The sequence below is a fragment of the Gallus gallus genome, chromosome 3, assembly GCF_016699485.2.
Source record: "Gallus gallus isolate bGalGal1 chromosome 3, bGalGal1.mat.broiler.GRCg7b, whole genome shotgun sequence".
NCBI lineage: Eukaryota > Metazoa > Chordata > Aves > Galliformes > Phasianidae > Gallus > Gallus gallus.
In genome coordinates, this window is record NC_052534.1 from 107,453,755 (window position 1) to 107,467,628 (window position 13,874).

At 44.1% G+C, this 13,874-nt stretch overlaps 1 protein-coding gene across 13 annotated transcripts in view; it reads left to right on the top strand.

Moving 5' to 3' along the window:
- The window catches only part of PKHD1 (polycystic kidney and hepatic disease 1 (autosomal recessive)), a 230,830-nt gene that overhangs the window by 49,805 nt on the left and 167,151 nt on the right, over window positions 1-13,874 (top strand). For all 13 annotated transcript variants that reach the window (XR_005858607.2, XR_005858605.2, XR_005858606.2 and 10 more), the window contains one exon: window positions 5,308-5,458. Coding sequence is in view for 10 of the 13 variants with exons in the window: in XM_040697985.2 (XP_040553919.1) it covers window positions 5,308-5,458 (151 nt within the window). In the remaining 3 variants the exon portion in view is untranslated. The remainder of the gene's footprint in view (window positions 1-5,307; window positions 5,459-13,874) is intronic.

Sequence of the window (13,874 nt, forward strand, 5' to 3'; positions counted from 1 at the left end):
GCAAGGGGTGCTCGGGTTTTGCAAATCCAAGGCCAAGTTGCCTAGAAGTGTGAATTGTTACCTTAGCCTCTAATAGAGCTGCAGGGACTTATATCTGCAGAGCATGTACTTCCAGGAGCAAGAGAGAAGTTCGAGTTGAGGAATAAACAGATGAATTGCACTCTGCAAAAGACACTTAAGCCCTAAATAGGGAATTAGAATATTGTTGTTGTGATTTGTTTCAATGAGGACTGCTCGTTAATGCTGTCCAGGTTCTTCAGTGGAGTTGCAGACATTTGATCCTCATCCTTATCTGGTTCTTATGCCACCAGTAGTGTTATGAGTCACAAAGGGAGTTCTGGATGCCCTGCATTGAGGTGAGAAGAATTGGTGATTACTGAACAAGGACAGCAGTAATACAGCTATAGAATCTGCCTGTTGGTCTGTCATCTTCACCCCATCAGCTTTTGAGCTCCAATAAACTCGAGCTGGGTTTCATAAGGAATGGATGTCTTAAGAATTATGGATTTCTTGCCAGTTTAGAGAAAATCTCAGCAAGGCAGGAAGAAATTTGTTTCCTTTTGAGGGAGAGGAAAGTAGAATTCTACCCTAATCTGTACATTGCCAGCAAGCAGCAGGTCAGGCAGTGGATATGTACAGCTGGCCAACTGGCATGTCCAAAGTCTCCCTGTGCCTTGGTAGTGTCTGATAGCATCCTGGGAGATGGGGAAGATGGTTGTACTGGGGGACACAAGAACAGAGAACCTTAAGGGACAGGAGGGAGCAACTGGAAATTAAGCTGATTGATTTTGTTTCAAAACAAAGAAATTTCAGGGGCCCTGACTTGTCTTGCTGAGCTTTGCTTTCCTTTTGCTATTAGCAGGGTAACTCCAAGGCAGGTAATCTTAGAATGGTTTGAGTTGGAAGGCCATCCATCCCACTCCCTGCACTGAACAGGGACACCCACAGTTCCATCAGTGCTCAGAGCCCATCCAGCCTGACCTTGGCTGTCTGCAGGGATGGGGCACCACCGCCTCTCTGAGCAACCTGTGCCAGTGCTTAATTGCTCTCATCATAACAAACTTCTTCCTTATATCCAGTTTAAATCTCCCCTCTTTTAGTTTAAAGCCATTTCTCCCCCTCCTACACAACAGACCCTGCTATAGAGTCTGTCCCCTTCTTTCTTACGCCCCCCCTTTAGATACTGACAGGCTGCTCTCAATTCTCCCCGCAGCCTTCCCTTCTCCATGCTGCACAGCCCCAGCTCTCTCAGTCTGTGCTCACAGGGAGGTTTTCCATCCCTTTGATTATTTTTGGGGTTCTCCTCTGGACGTGTGCCAAGAGGTCCACATCTCTCCTGTACTGAGGACTCCACATCTGGATGCAGTACTCCACGTGAGGTCTCACAGCACAGAGCAGAGGGGCAGGATCACCTCCTTCACTCTGCTGGACAGGCTGCTTTTGGTTCAGATCCTTTCTGGCAGAGCTGTGCTCCACCCTTACATCTCCCAGCTTGTACTGACAGTGGGTGTTGCCATGACCCAGTTGCAGACCTTGCACTTGGATTTGTTGAACCTCCTGAGGTTCACCTGGGCCCATTTCTCAGCCTGTCTAGGTTGCTCTGGATGGCATCCTGTCCCTTGAGTGTGTCAACCACACCCCACAGCTTGATGTCACCCACATACTGCTGAGGCTGCACTCGACCCCACTGTCAATGTCATTGATGAAGATGTTAGAGAGCTCTGGCCCCAGCACTGACCCCCAAAAGACACCACTCATCAATGATTTCCATCTAGAGATTGGGCCATTGACCACCACTCTCTGGGTACTATCTCACAACCAGATCTTCATCCATCAAACAGTCTACCCATCAAATCTATATCTTTCCAATTTGGAGAGAAGGATGTTGTGGGGTACCATGTCAAAGGCCTTCCTCAAGTCAAGATAGATGACATCAGTGGCTTTTCTCTTGTCCATTGATGCAGTTATGCCATCGTAGAAGGGCAGTAGGTAACTCAGACTTGAGAGTGATGAGGCAACCCAAGATTACTGCTTTCGTAGAATCATAGAATCACAGAAAGGCCTGGGTTGAAAAGGACCACAATGATCATCTGGTTTCAACCCCCTGCTATGTGCAGGGTCACCAACCAGCAGACCAGGCTGCCCAGAGCCACATCCAGCCTGGCCTAAATAATAAGCCTTTCGCTTATTGCTTTCAAAATTATACTCAGCTCTTTACTGATTACACATCTGTATTGTGGGGATTATTATGATGGTTTTTCTTTTTGCTCATTTTCCTGGTTTGGATGTCTCCAGTTCTGCTGCTGCAGATGCTTCATCCTGGTGTCAGTGGAGTGAAGGGGGTGGGAGGTCTGAACCTGAGTTTGTCATGTGATGGTGATGGAAAGTCACACAGTTCATTTTACGGCTGCTTCGTTATTTTTCTTAACAATATTTTTGCCCTTTTTAATTGTCTACGTACCACAAACAGAGTTTAACATCTCTTCAGGTTCTATATCAAATCAACCATCACTTTACCTACTGTTTTTGCTTTTTTTCAAACTTAAACCTTTTTAAGTTGTCACTAAATTTCCCTCCTGTTGTGTTCACACTCATACCTTGTGTAGAATTTCAAATTCCTCAAAAGGAATTTTCCATCATGCTGATGTGTTTTTCTAGTGAGTACATTTCTAAACCGGGTTTTGCTGAAGGTGGGAGGGAGAGGACAGAGGAGGGCTGATTTCCGATGAGTTTCTTGATCTGAAGATCGAGGGAAAAATAGAGGGAGGGAGCTGAAGTGAACCAAATGAAATATTTCAGAGCTCTTGAAAATGTGTTTTTAAACTTAATTTCAGAAAACACTCCATTTCCAAATACGAAGTGCAGTTTGTGGCAAAGGGTTTGAAAATGATCAAAGGAATTGTTTGGGTAATTCCTGAAACGATGCGTGCTGGTTGCTCTAATTAATAATTGTAATTGAAAATAATAATAAAAAATACCAAACAGATGAATGAGTTCTGCAGAAAGGTTCAGCAGTTCAGACATTCATCCCCAGATGGGAACTAAGGCATAGAAAGCATCGCTGACTTAACTGCACGTTAAATCTTTCCTTTTCTTTCTTACTAGTTTTAGGTGTTTTGAACAAAGCTTCTTCTAGTATAGTCTGTACTTTATGCCTACGCAGTGGCAAATGCATATTCCTTAGGAAAGGAAAGGGGCAAGTCTTACTGTTAACATCGCTGCTGTGTGAACAGCTCCCTTGATTCCCTGTTGCAAATTGCACCTTCTTATAAAACTGTGCCATTCCTTGACATTGTCCTGCATCACAGATACAGGTGCACTTCTTCGAAGACAGGGGGGAGTTGGCTCTTTGCCTACAAGGAGGTTGTGGATGCCCCATCCCTGGAGACATTCAGGGCCAGGCTGGATGTGGCTCTGGGCAACCTGGTCTGGTGTGGGTGTTGAAACTAGATGATCATTATGGTCCTTTTCAACCCATGCCATTCTATGATTACCATTTGGAGTTCCTCCCCATTGACTTCAATTAGCGGCAAGTTGTCAGCTGAGCTGCGCTGAGCCAAAAACAAGCCCCTTCTCCCTTTAAAACAGTTGGTTATTTAAAGATGCAGCTTTTTCTTGCAGCATGAAAAAGAACTACTCTGCAGTCTTGAAAGATAGCCCAGTCCATTGAATTATCGCGCAGGACAAGAGCGGTTCTCAAAGTGTTGCTATCAAAAGCGAGTGTAGTTCCCTACGGCTGGCTTTTGATTATTGATACAGCAGAGGGAAAGGTTCATTTAAATATAGAAATAAAAATTCACTGTTAAAAAGGTTCAGCTACTTGCAGGAAGCTTTTCTTTTCTTTTTTTCTGTTGCTGCTGCTACTGTGGCTGCTTCCTTTAGCACATTAACCTCCTCCTGCCCTAAAAAAGGGGCAAGAGAACAAAGGCCCCTACCTGCAGTTAGAGCAGCTCCTTGTTTGCTCAGTGAGGCACCGCACTCAGCCCAGCTTGACAAATTCAGGTTCACCAAATCATCCTGATCGCTGTGCTCTCAAGGAAGCTCTGGCTGTTGGGTTGACTTGGGTAGGAGTTAGGCTCCTGATTTTGGTGCGTCAGCAAATCCTGTTAGTTGGGTCTTTCAGGAAGCTGGAAACTCCTGAAAATCGTGGTTCTACCAAACTGATGCTCTATTTTGTTGAGTAAAAGTCTTTACGTGGGGTGGTGAGGCACTGGAACAGGTGAGCTGTGGATGCCCCATCCCTGCAGTGCCCAAGGGCAGGCTGGATGGGGCTGTGGGAGCTGTCCCTTCCATGGCCCATGGGCTGGCTTTAAGATCCCTTCCAACCCAAACCATTCTAGGATTCTAAATCAGCATTTGAAGCTTCCGCCCTCCTTCCTACAAGTTGCAAGGTGTGTATTTGATGGGTGAGAAGAAGAAGGCATGATGGCAAAGGAAGGAATGAAAAGTGACGCTGAAGCATCTCAAAGTCTGCAGAAGTAAATGGGGAAGCCTTTCCCTCGCTTTGAGGGATCTTGGAGCCTATAGCTCCTCGTAACAAAATGCTACCAAAGTCAGCAGCTGTCAGCAGCAAGACCCAGAAAAAAATATCTCTTCCCCACCACCTTTTCTATTACTTTCCCCTCCTGTTTAAGGGGAGGCTTTGGAGCAAATGTCTGTTAGTGTAACTGGCACATATATCGAATCTGCTTAGTCTGGGCTGTTAAGTAAGTTTAATTAATTTACTAAGTTAATGTTCCAATGCTAGCAACAAAGCATCATTGCAATCAGCTGGGTAGCAGGAATTGGAACCCCTAAATGAGCTCATTTTTTCACAGTTGGAATTAGGGACCAGTTAGCCAGTTGTGTGGCTTTTCCAATTTCTCCACTTGCCCTAAGGGAGTCACAAGTTATTCATTCCCTATTGCTAAGTGTGAGTAGGATGGGGAGGGGGGACATGAGCAAACCCTGCTCCATGTAGGAGTCCATCTACGATCCCAGCACTGCTGATTCCCTAGCTGTTGTCTGCACTTATCTTCCTTGGTCCTAGAATGGCATTTGCTGTTGTTTGCGATAGTTTGGAGAAGCAGAAAGGCATCACTGAGAGATATTTATGCATGTATTTTATCGTAAGCGTGTGCAGATAAAGGGGGGAAAAACAAATAAACAATAAAAGAATGGAAACAAAATTACAGAAATTTGCAAAGTTTGACAAATGGTGGCCAGGAGTTGCCACAAGCTAATGGCTTGCAATGATTAATAAGAGTAAAAATAATTGCATTTCATTAAGATTGATGACACCCCATTTAACCTCCCTTCTCGTTTCAGCCCTAAAGTGGAAAGAGATGAAGTTCTCATCTATAATAGCTCCTGTAACATTACCATGGAAACTGAGGCAGAGATGGAGTGTGAGGGAGCTAATCAGCCAATTACCGCCAAGATTACTGAGATATGGAAAAACTGGGGCCAGAACACTCAGGTATAATCAAATCTCTTTTACAGACTGATTCAAACAGCTTAAAATTAAATTTGTAATATTGTGTACATTTAAAGGAGGCAAGAAAAAAAAAAAGAAGAAACAATTTAGGCTGAGCAGCAGCAATATATAATATTAAAAGCTTTCCAACTTTGAGTAGCAGTTGCAATGCTGTGCAGCTGTATTCATGGTTAACTATGGTTAATCGTGTTTTATGAGACATAAATGAGCTTTACCTCATTTCTGGGCATTGTGTACCTTTTTTTTTTTTTTAAACTCTCTCTTTTGATGTATCAATGCAAATTCTGTTCTAAAAGTGTTATTTTCTGTTACTTGATCAGAAATCCTGTCTACGAGACACAGAGTTCCAGCTTTCCTATAGAGAGTTAGCATTCAGCATGAGTGCAGCTCTGCTTCTATGTGGGTTTTGCTCCTCTTTCGTATCCAGAACTGAGACAGGATGGTCTCTCTTGCAGGAAAACAGCCACAATGTGTTTATCACAAAAACCCATTACTCTGAGCTAACATCGTTGTAAGGCTCAATCTCTACAAATATGATTGCAAACCCAAACCTTTCACAGTTCTTGAGGGTGTTGCAGTGTTTTTGGAGGTGTTGAGCTGGAGTTCTGGGGTGTGCCTCTTGTGATAAGGAATTCAGAGCAGCTGGGTATTCTGTAACTGCCCAATGCCCCTCTGTCATCATCCTAAATGAGCAGTTCCTGAGATGTTGGTGGAGTTCTACTGATACAGGTGGGAAGAGTTTCACTCCTGGCTTATGAGAACAAATGCTGATTTTCCTCTGGTAAATCAAATTATCATACAGCTTTCCTAGTACAGGTGAGACCTGGGAAGCTGAAATTCATCTGTTAAAGCTCTTGTGGTAATTTTTATATGTATCCAGAATGAGAGTTCTGTTGCTGTATCTACCACCCTGCCCCAGAGCAGTATTCTGTCCAAGTCATTTTGGTGTGTTTCCAGCATCAGATTCTGAAGCTTTTAATAAGCTGAGAATCTCTGAATATTTGCTGTGTAAATCTGTTTTACATGTATATTGCTCTTGCAGCCAAGCATCCTAAAATACCATTGCTGCATAGTGGTAGGACAAGGAGGAATGGTTTAAAACTAAGATGGGAGGTTTAGGTTGGATATTAGGAGGAAGTTTTTCACCCAGAGGGTGGTGACGCACTGAACAGGTTGCCCAAGGAGGCTGTGGATGCCCCATCCCTGGAGGCATTCAAGGCCAGGCTGGATGTGGCTCTGGGCAGCCTGGTCTGCTGGTTGGTGACCCTGCACATAGCAGGGGGTTGAAACCAGATAGTCATTGTGGTCCTTTTCAACCCAGGCCATTCTGTGATTCTGTGATTCCTTTATTCTGCTTTACAAAAAGAAGGAAAAAAATAATTTTTAAGTCTCCCCTTGGCCTGGGAACGACCATCATAGGCAGCCTTTTCTCTCCTAGTGTTGCCAGCCTTCACAGTGCCCTGGCCTTCCCACGTTCTGCAGGATGACTCCTCTCCCATGTGCTTGTTGGCTAGCTCTGCTATCCACAACACACACAGCAATGGGGAAGGCCAAGCAAAAAAAGAGTTCTAGTTAGGAAATGCAAGAGGTCAGCACAAGGGTGTGCTTAGGCCAGGGTCAGGTCAGACAGCAACTATTCCTTTCCTTTAGGTTGTCCTTACCTAATGTGCAAAAGATGTCTCTACTGCTGTAGAGCATAGGCCGCAGCGTAGAGGAGCTCTCACCCACTACTTTGTGTTGTCCCTTAGTCTCAGCAATGAGATGGTGACAGTCTGTCTTTGTGGCTCAGGTGACAACCAGAATAGGAAGAAGTGGTGAGGTTTGTCCCTGCTGTGGTTTTTCTACCCAGTGTGGGGTGAATCGGGGAGCTGAGTGTCCTGAAGGAATGGAGGGAGTGCAGGATGTAACAAGCAGTGTTTTCAGATCTGGGATTTGCTGCTGCTTAATGAACCCAGCAGGCATTTGGAATCATTTTATCCCTCTTCCCAAAACCGGCCTGGGTGAGCAGAGGTGGATGGGTGGGGAGTTCAGATAAATGGTTTCAATTTTGGTCCCTTTCTTGCTGACAGCATCCTGTTAAGATTTACGACCTGGTGCAGCATATGCATGCTTCACTGTAGAGATTTAAATCATGTCATGTGAACTGGCCTTACCTTTCCAGTGGAAATAATGGTCCCCAGGTTCTGCACCAAGCAGTGAAATGCATTAATAGCACCACGTGCCATAGGATAATGGTGCTATTAGCAGGCAGCACAACTCTGTATACAAGTAATGGGAATGCATCTCTTTATAATAACATCTGGCACTTCTGTTGCACTCTCATGAAAGGATCTCAAAGCACTCCAAAAGCACAGATAATGTGCTCTCCATTTTATTTTTTCTTGCTTATTCCTTTGCCAGCTGCACGATGCCCAGGCAGGTGTGCCTTAAAACAGCTGAGTTATTGGGCAGGTTGGGAGCAGAGGTGGTGAGATGGTGTTGGAGCAGCGTTTACTCCAGGGTGGCAGAATAGAAAAGAGGCATGACAGAAAGGCTTGATAGTCATGTGTTATCAAGAGCGTGGAGTGGGTAAGAAAAGAGAACAAACTTGTTACAGGGCAGAAAATGGGATAAAACCTCCAAATATTTATTGTAGAGGCTGGAGTCTAAGGGATACGAGCTTTGGGGAAAGGACATTCTTTCCTTCAATCCTTATAAGACATTTAGTAGGACCTGTCTGTAGTTATCAATAGTATGATCAGCTGGGATTTGGCAGATAGGGTAGGAATGAGACAAATGCAAACTACAATGAGATGATGCTTTTAGCAGCCCTGTTATGAGCAGCTCAGAGACAGGACCTGGTGTGACTGAAGAGCAGCAAACATAACATGTTCTTTCTCAGAAAGTTATTGAAGTGGTTGTCGATCAGACTTTTTACTGTCTTGGATATGAAGAAGCTCCAAATACCAGAGAATTGTCATAGAATCATTCAGGTTGGAAAAGACCTCCAAGATCCCCAGGTCCAACCCCAACCCACCCCACCATACCCACTGTGTCGCTCAGTGCCACATCCCCACAGTTCTGGAGCACCTCCGTGGACGGTGACCCCACACCTCTCTGGCAGCTGTGCCACTGCAGCACTGCTCTCCCTGAGAAGAAATTCTTCTTCATCAATAGATATGAGGATGTATTTAAATGAAAAAGTCTTAACTCTAGGAAGCTTAACTTTTGGATGATCTGCATGAGATAGGAAAGCCTAATTCTGCAGAGAGAGCTCTTCCACCTCTTGTTACATACCTCTGCTTGAAAACTGGGCTGTAGCTGTCATCCAAAGGCTGTATCTGCCCTGTTCACCGTGTTCGTGCTGCTGCCTTGAATCAGTTCCTCGGATTTGCCAGTCTGGTTAAACCTCTTAGAAGAGTTTTCGGTAAGATCCTCAGAGGAAAAGAGCTGTATTTCTGGAGATGTGAGGCAATACCCATGCTTTCAACTCTGTTCTCTGTTTGCCATGGGTGCAGAATGAGCTGGGCTCATGTTTGAATTCAGAGGACCCCACAGATTGCTGGAGTTTGCAAACTGCTGGATGGAGACCTGTTGCTTAGCTGACTTCATTGGGCTGAAGTTCACCAACTTGGCATATTCCTGGGATTTGCTCCATGTGCAAATATCTCCTCCAAAATAGCTTTAATGGATTTCTTTAGAGACTGACTCAGGCCCTTTTCCTCCATTTATATTTGAAATGCTTGCCACCATAGGACTTAAGTAGGTCACAGAAAGTAAGCAGCAGGCCTCTGCCCCACTGCTGTATTCAGCATCGTTAGTATTTGTAACTTGCTCCATTATTATCTCAGAAAGAGTTGCAGAATTATTTTTATATCTGTATATAATGCAATTTAGACTACCGAAAGGAGAAGTTGGGGGTGGGGAGGAAAAGAAAAAAAAAACCCAACACTGGCTGTATATCCCACAGGACTTAATTAGTTCACAGCTTCATGATACACTAGATAATGGGAGGATATGAATTAAATAATGCAAGGGAGAAGTTCTAATGCTCACTCAGTACCTGTCCACTGCCACCTTGGCTGCATAATGAGATGTCAGCCACCGTGATGCTGATGAGACATGCAAAACACTGATACAATGTGTAAAGGATGCTCATGGGAAGGTTTGGCCAGGCTTAGATGTCTCCAAACCCATTATGCTTAGTGAGCCTTCAGATTATTATTCCGGATCAGTGGACCAGACCTAATCGTCATGTAAGCATGCTGTTTGAGCAGAGCTGCTCTGTGCTGATTCCTCCTTCCTCTTCTGGCCCAGGTGGGTGATATAATGTTCATTGGAGGGCAGATGCCACGTGCATTAAGTCAGTCACAGGGAAGCTAAACAGGTATGCTAGTGCATCCTCTGCAACCCAGCCCTCAAGGAGTCTCCATTAAGAACCAGAGGGCTGATGGAAAAAAAACTTGCTAGATGCAAATGCCTTCTTGGACTTTGGCTCTGCCTGGGTCTGCTGCACTGCCCTTTGTTTTTCAACGGGGCATTAAGGAGAGGTCTTGAGATGTAATAACAGCAATGAGTGAAACTGGGATAACTGCTTTGTTTGCTTCTCAGGGAGAAAAAAAACCAGAACCAACTAGAGAGCAAAGGCTTCATCTGAGAACTGCATGGTCACTTAAGGGACTCTTGCTTTTCGGAATCCGCTTAATGCAATTAGGTCTAGCTTTCCAAATCTCTTGTATTCCTATTTATCTTAGAATCACACTTTTCCTTAGAATCATAGAATGGCCTGGGTTGAAGAGGACCTCAAAGATCATCTAGTTTCAACCCCCGTGCCACGGGCAGGGTCGTCAACCACCAGACCAGGCTGCCCAGAGCCTTCTTTTTTGTTCTTATTTTCCTCATTTACCACCTCTCTGGACTCCACATTATTTGCGAGTGAGGTAGGAGAAGAGGTGATTTTGCATGTTGGAGTTATCTGGTACTTTATCTAGGTGGCAATTCCAAGACAGCATCTTGGGAAGTATATAGAGTTCCCTGTAAGCACAGAGCATGCTGGACATAAAGGGCTGCTGCTTTATTTTTCTCAGCAATGCTATGTCAGATCCCCTGACCATGCTGTGTGTCTGTGAGGGTTGCAGGTGATGGACCAGCAGGGTTCTTGTGCTCTGCGTAGTAGATATGTGATATTCTTTCACTATCACTTTATTGCCATCCTTGAACTGCGTTGTTGTCTGATGGGTGCACTTTGAGGATGAGAAGATTGTCATTGGTTGCCTCTGCTTTTAGATATATGATTTAGATATGTAGAATCTGAGAATCACAGAAAATCTGAGTTAGAGGGGACCCAAAAGGATTATCAAGTCCAACTCCTGGCTCCACACAGCACCACCCAATATATGTATATACAAAATAGATCCAGTAGCTTCAGTAGGAAACATTACCTAAGGCTGAAGATGTGGTGTTGTCTTTCAAGCTTCTTCATCCTTTAACTCCAGAAATTGGTACAGCCGTAACACATTCTCATTCTTATGCTCTCTCCTGTGTCCTTTGGTTATCCATCTTCATCTGTCCTGTTTTCCTGGAGCACTGTCAGAAAGGAAAAAGATCCTCTTTTTGCTTTTTTCCAGTGTTTCCCTTTGAGGAAAACCACTGCACCAAATTGAGAGTGGTTAAACAGGACGTGAGTGAAATATGCCACCTATGAGGATGGATGCATTCTGGTCTGGGGAGTGGATAGGAAGTCAAGAGTAGGACCAGATGAAAATTTTCTAAAATGTGATGTATATCTATTTTTTTTATAAATCTTCACTTTTAGCAACCCAGCAAGCTCACCCTTACATTCTGTTTCTTAACCTCCTGCATTGGTCATGGTTATTTTCAGAGGCGGGGGTAGGAACATACCAAACCAAGTTGGATTTGCAGGCCTTGCAGAAAGGAAGTGGAGGAGTCTGTAACAAATTAACACAAACAAAAGCCAGTCTTGGGGTGCAGATGCTATCAGAGCAGCGAGAGGGACCATCTGCAAGGTTGTTAAGATGTAGAGAACCAAGATGGCCTCCACAGTAACCACAGGCAATGTGAAGAGATAAATGGTTGACCCGAGCCTGTGTCAGGCTAGGATTGATGCCACTATCAGCCCTAGTGCCTTTGCAATGATTTTTTTAAAAATCTCTGATAGAGTGTGTTATCTAGTTACTGGCATGAGGGCAATGGCCTGGAGGCAGCGAGGAGGAGGAGGAGGGGGGAGGACGAAGGAGAGGAGGAGTGAAAGAGAAAGGGGGGAAAGGAAAGGTCATTCTAGGAGGACAATCTCAGTTGGACTAAATAAGAAAATGAGGGCCTTGCCCTGAAAGGGGAGGTAAATAAATAAGAAAAAAAAATCTGCTGCTAGGTGTGCAGGAAAAGGATAAGCAAAATTACTTCTTTCTTTTTTGTTTTCTTTCTTCTTTTTTTCTTTTTTCTTTTTTTCTTTTTCCTTTTTATAGGATCAGCCTTGGGCTGCAATGGGAAATTTAGGAGATCTGCTTCTGGTGGTTTTTTTTTTCTTCTTTCTCTTTTGCTTTAACTTTTTGCTTCCTGATTTAAGGTTTAACTCCTTCCTTTCCTGTTCTCAGCCCAGAAAAAAAAAAAAAAAGAAAGAAAAAAGAGGGCTGAATTATATATTTTTTTCTTCTATCCCCCACACCTTTATTTTACTTTTATTTCATTTTCCTCATCCCACCATCCTTCTGGTGTTAGAGATTATTTCCAAAGTTGGTCCTGGGAGCCCTCCTCACCCCATTGCACAGGAGCCCTGTTGGCTATTTGTCTCCACAAGGATGCCACCTCCCCATAACCCACAGCACACTGACACCTTTCTACTCCTATTTATACAGGCCCACATGAAATCAGAATTGAGTGGATGAACCAGGTTTTTTCTTTCCCTCTAATTATTCTATCCTGAAAAGAAAACCAGATTGAGAGTCGAAAGTGTCATTTTAGAGGCACAACTCTACAGGGCAGAAAACAAAGATTTCCCTTCCCTCACATGAAAAAGGCTTGAATTAAGGTCAAGAGAGTGCAAGGAAGCCTTCCCAAGGGACTACAAGCAAATTTTCTCTCTGTTTTCTGGTAGACTCTTGCATAAATCCTTGTTGCCACTTTCCTGTTTAATTATGAAAGACTTTAATTGGCTCCTTTGGCATTGTGGTAGATTTGGAGGGGGACAATGATATGTGATGGAAGCACAGTTCTGGTTCTCCATCTGTACAACTTGCTCTTGGGGGAAAGGTGCTGGAGGTGTTTAGTGGCTGGTTCCATGTTAGCATGCAGGCTTTGGGCTCTGGATGAATTTGGAGGGACGATTTTCCATCTCCCCCATGTGAATTTGAATAGAAAAGATTGTGCTCCTTGGTGATAAACCTAGCCTAGGCTTGTTCTTCTCCTGTGTTGGAGTTTGGCTCAATGTATGAGTGGGTCTTGCTTTCCTTAGGTGTTATATGGGTTGAAGATGTCTCCAAACAGCTCTTGCATTTCTGGCATAGTCCTCAGTGTCACCATCTGAATTTGTGTCCTGTTTCTGATCCTATGCAGAGCATCCAGTAGACGTGAAGTTGTATGTAGGACTCTTCTGTGCAGCTTGGTCCTACAGCTTACTCGGCTACACTTGATGTTTCTGGGGTCTAGTTTGGGATCCAGCAAAAGGCTCAGTGCTGTCTGCTCCATTTTGAAAGCTGTGGAATTTTAGTAGCGTGGCTGTGGCCAGTGTGGGGGCATTGGAAAAGTCCTGGCCATGTTTGGAACATGGATGGAGATGTCTCTGTGCTGTTTAAAAATGAAGATTTGAGACTGGATTTGACCAGCTTCAGGTCTGAAGCACTGAAATGTCAAATCTAGGTAGAACTGAGCAGTAATCAACGCTAATTTTATTTTATTTGGTGCTCTGTTTTAGGCAACTAAAGGTGCTGCACTGCGGCCCTGGTTGACATGTGCATGCCCAGTCCCAAACACATGTTAAACCTGCCTCTTGGTTCCCCTGTTCCCTCATCCAAGTTAAAATTGATTAGATATAATCTTGTTGAGTGCTGAGCCTGTACATGAGTGTTGGCATGTGTGAGGTGCTGTGGTGGTTCCATCTTCTTGTAAGTCACTCCTGTTTATTGGTAGCTTATTTCCAGGTATATATGCAGAACAAAAACATGGGAGAGTTATCAGGGAATAAACTCATTTGGATATGCACTAGAAGGATATAGGATAGTAACTCGGGTGTTGGTTAACCTTAGCCCATGGTTTCTGGAGGACCATGGGCTCTTTCATATTTTGTCATGATGATATTTTCTGCTAGACTGTAGTCTAGACATGTAATGCCTATGTCATTTATGACATATTATGTGAGGGGGATGCTGGGTTACAAACATTGCTCCTATAGGAACATAGCTCT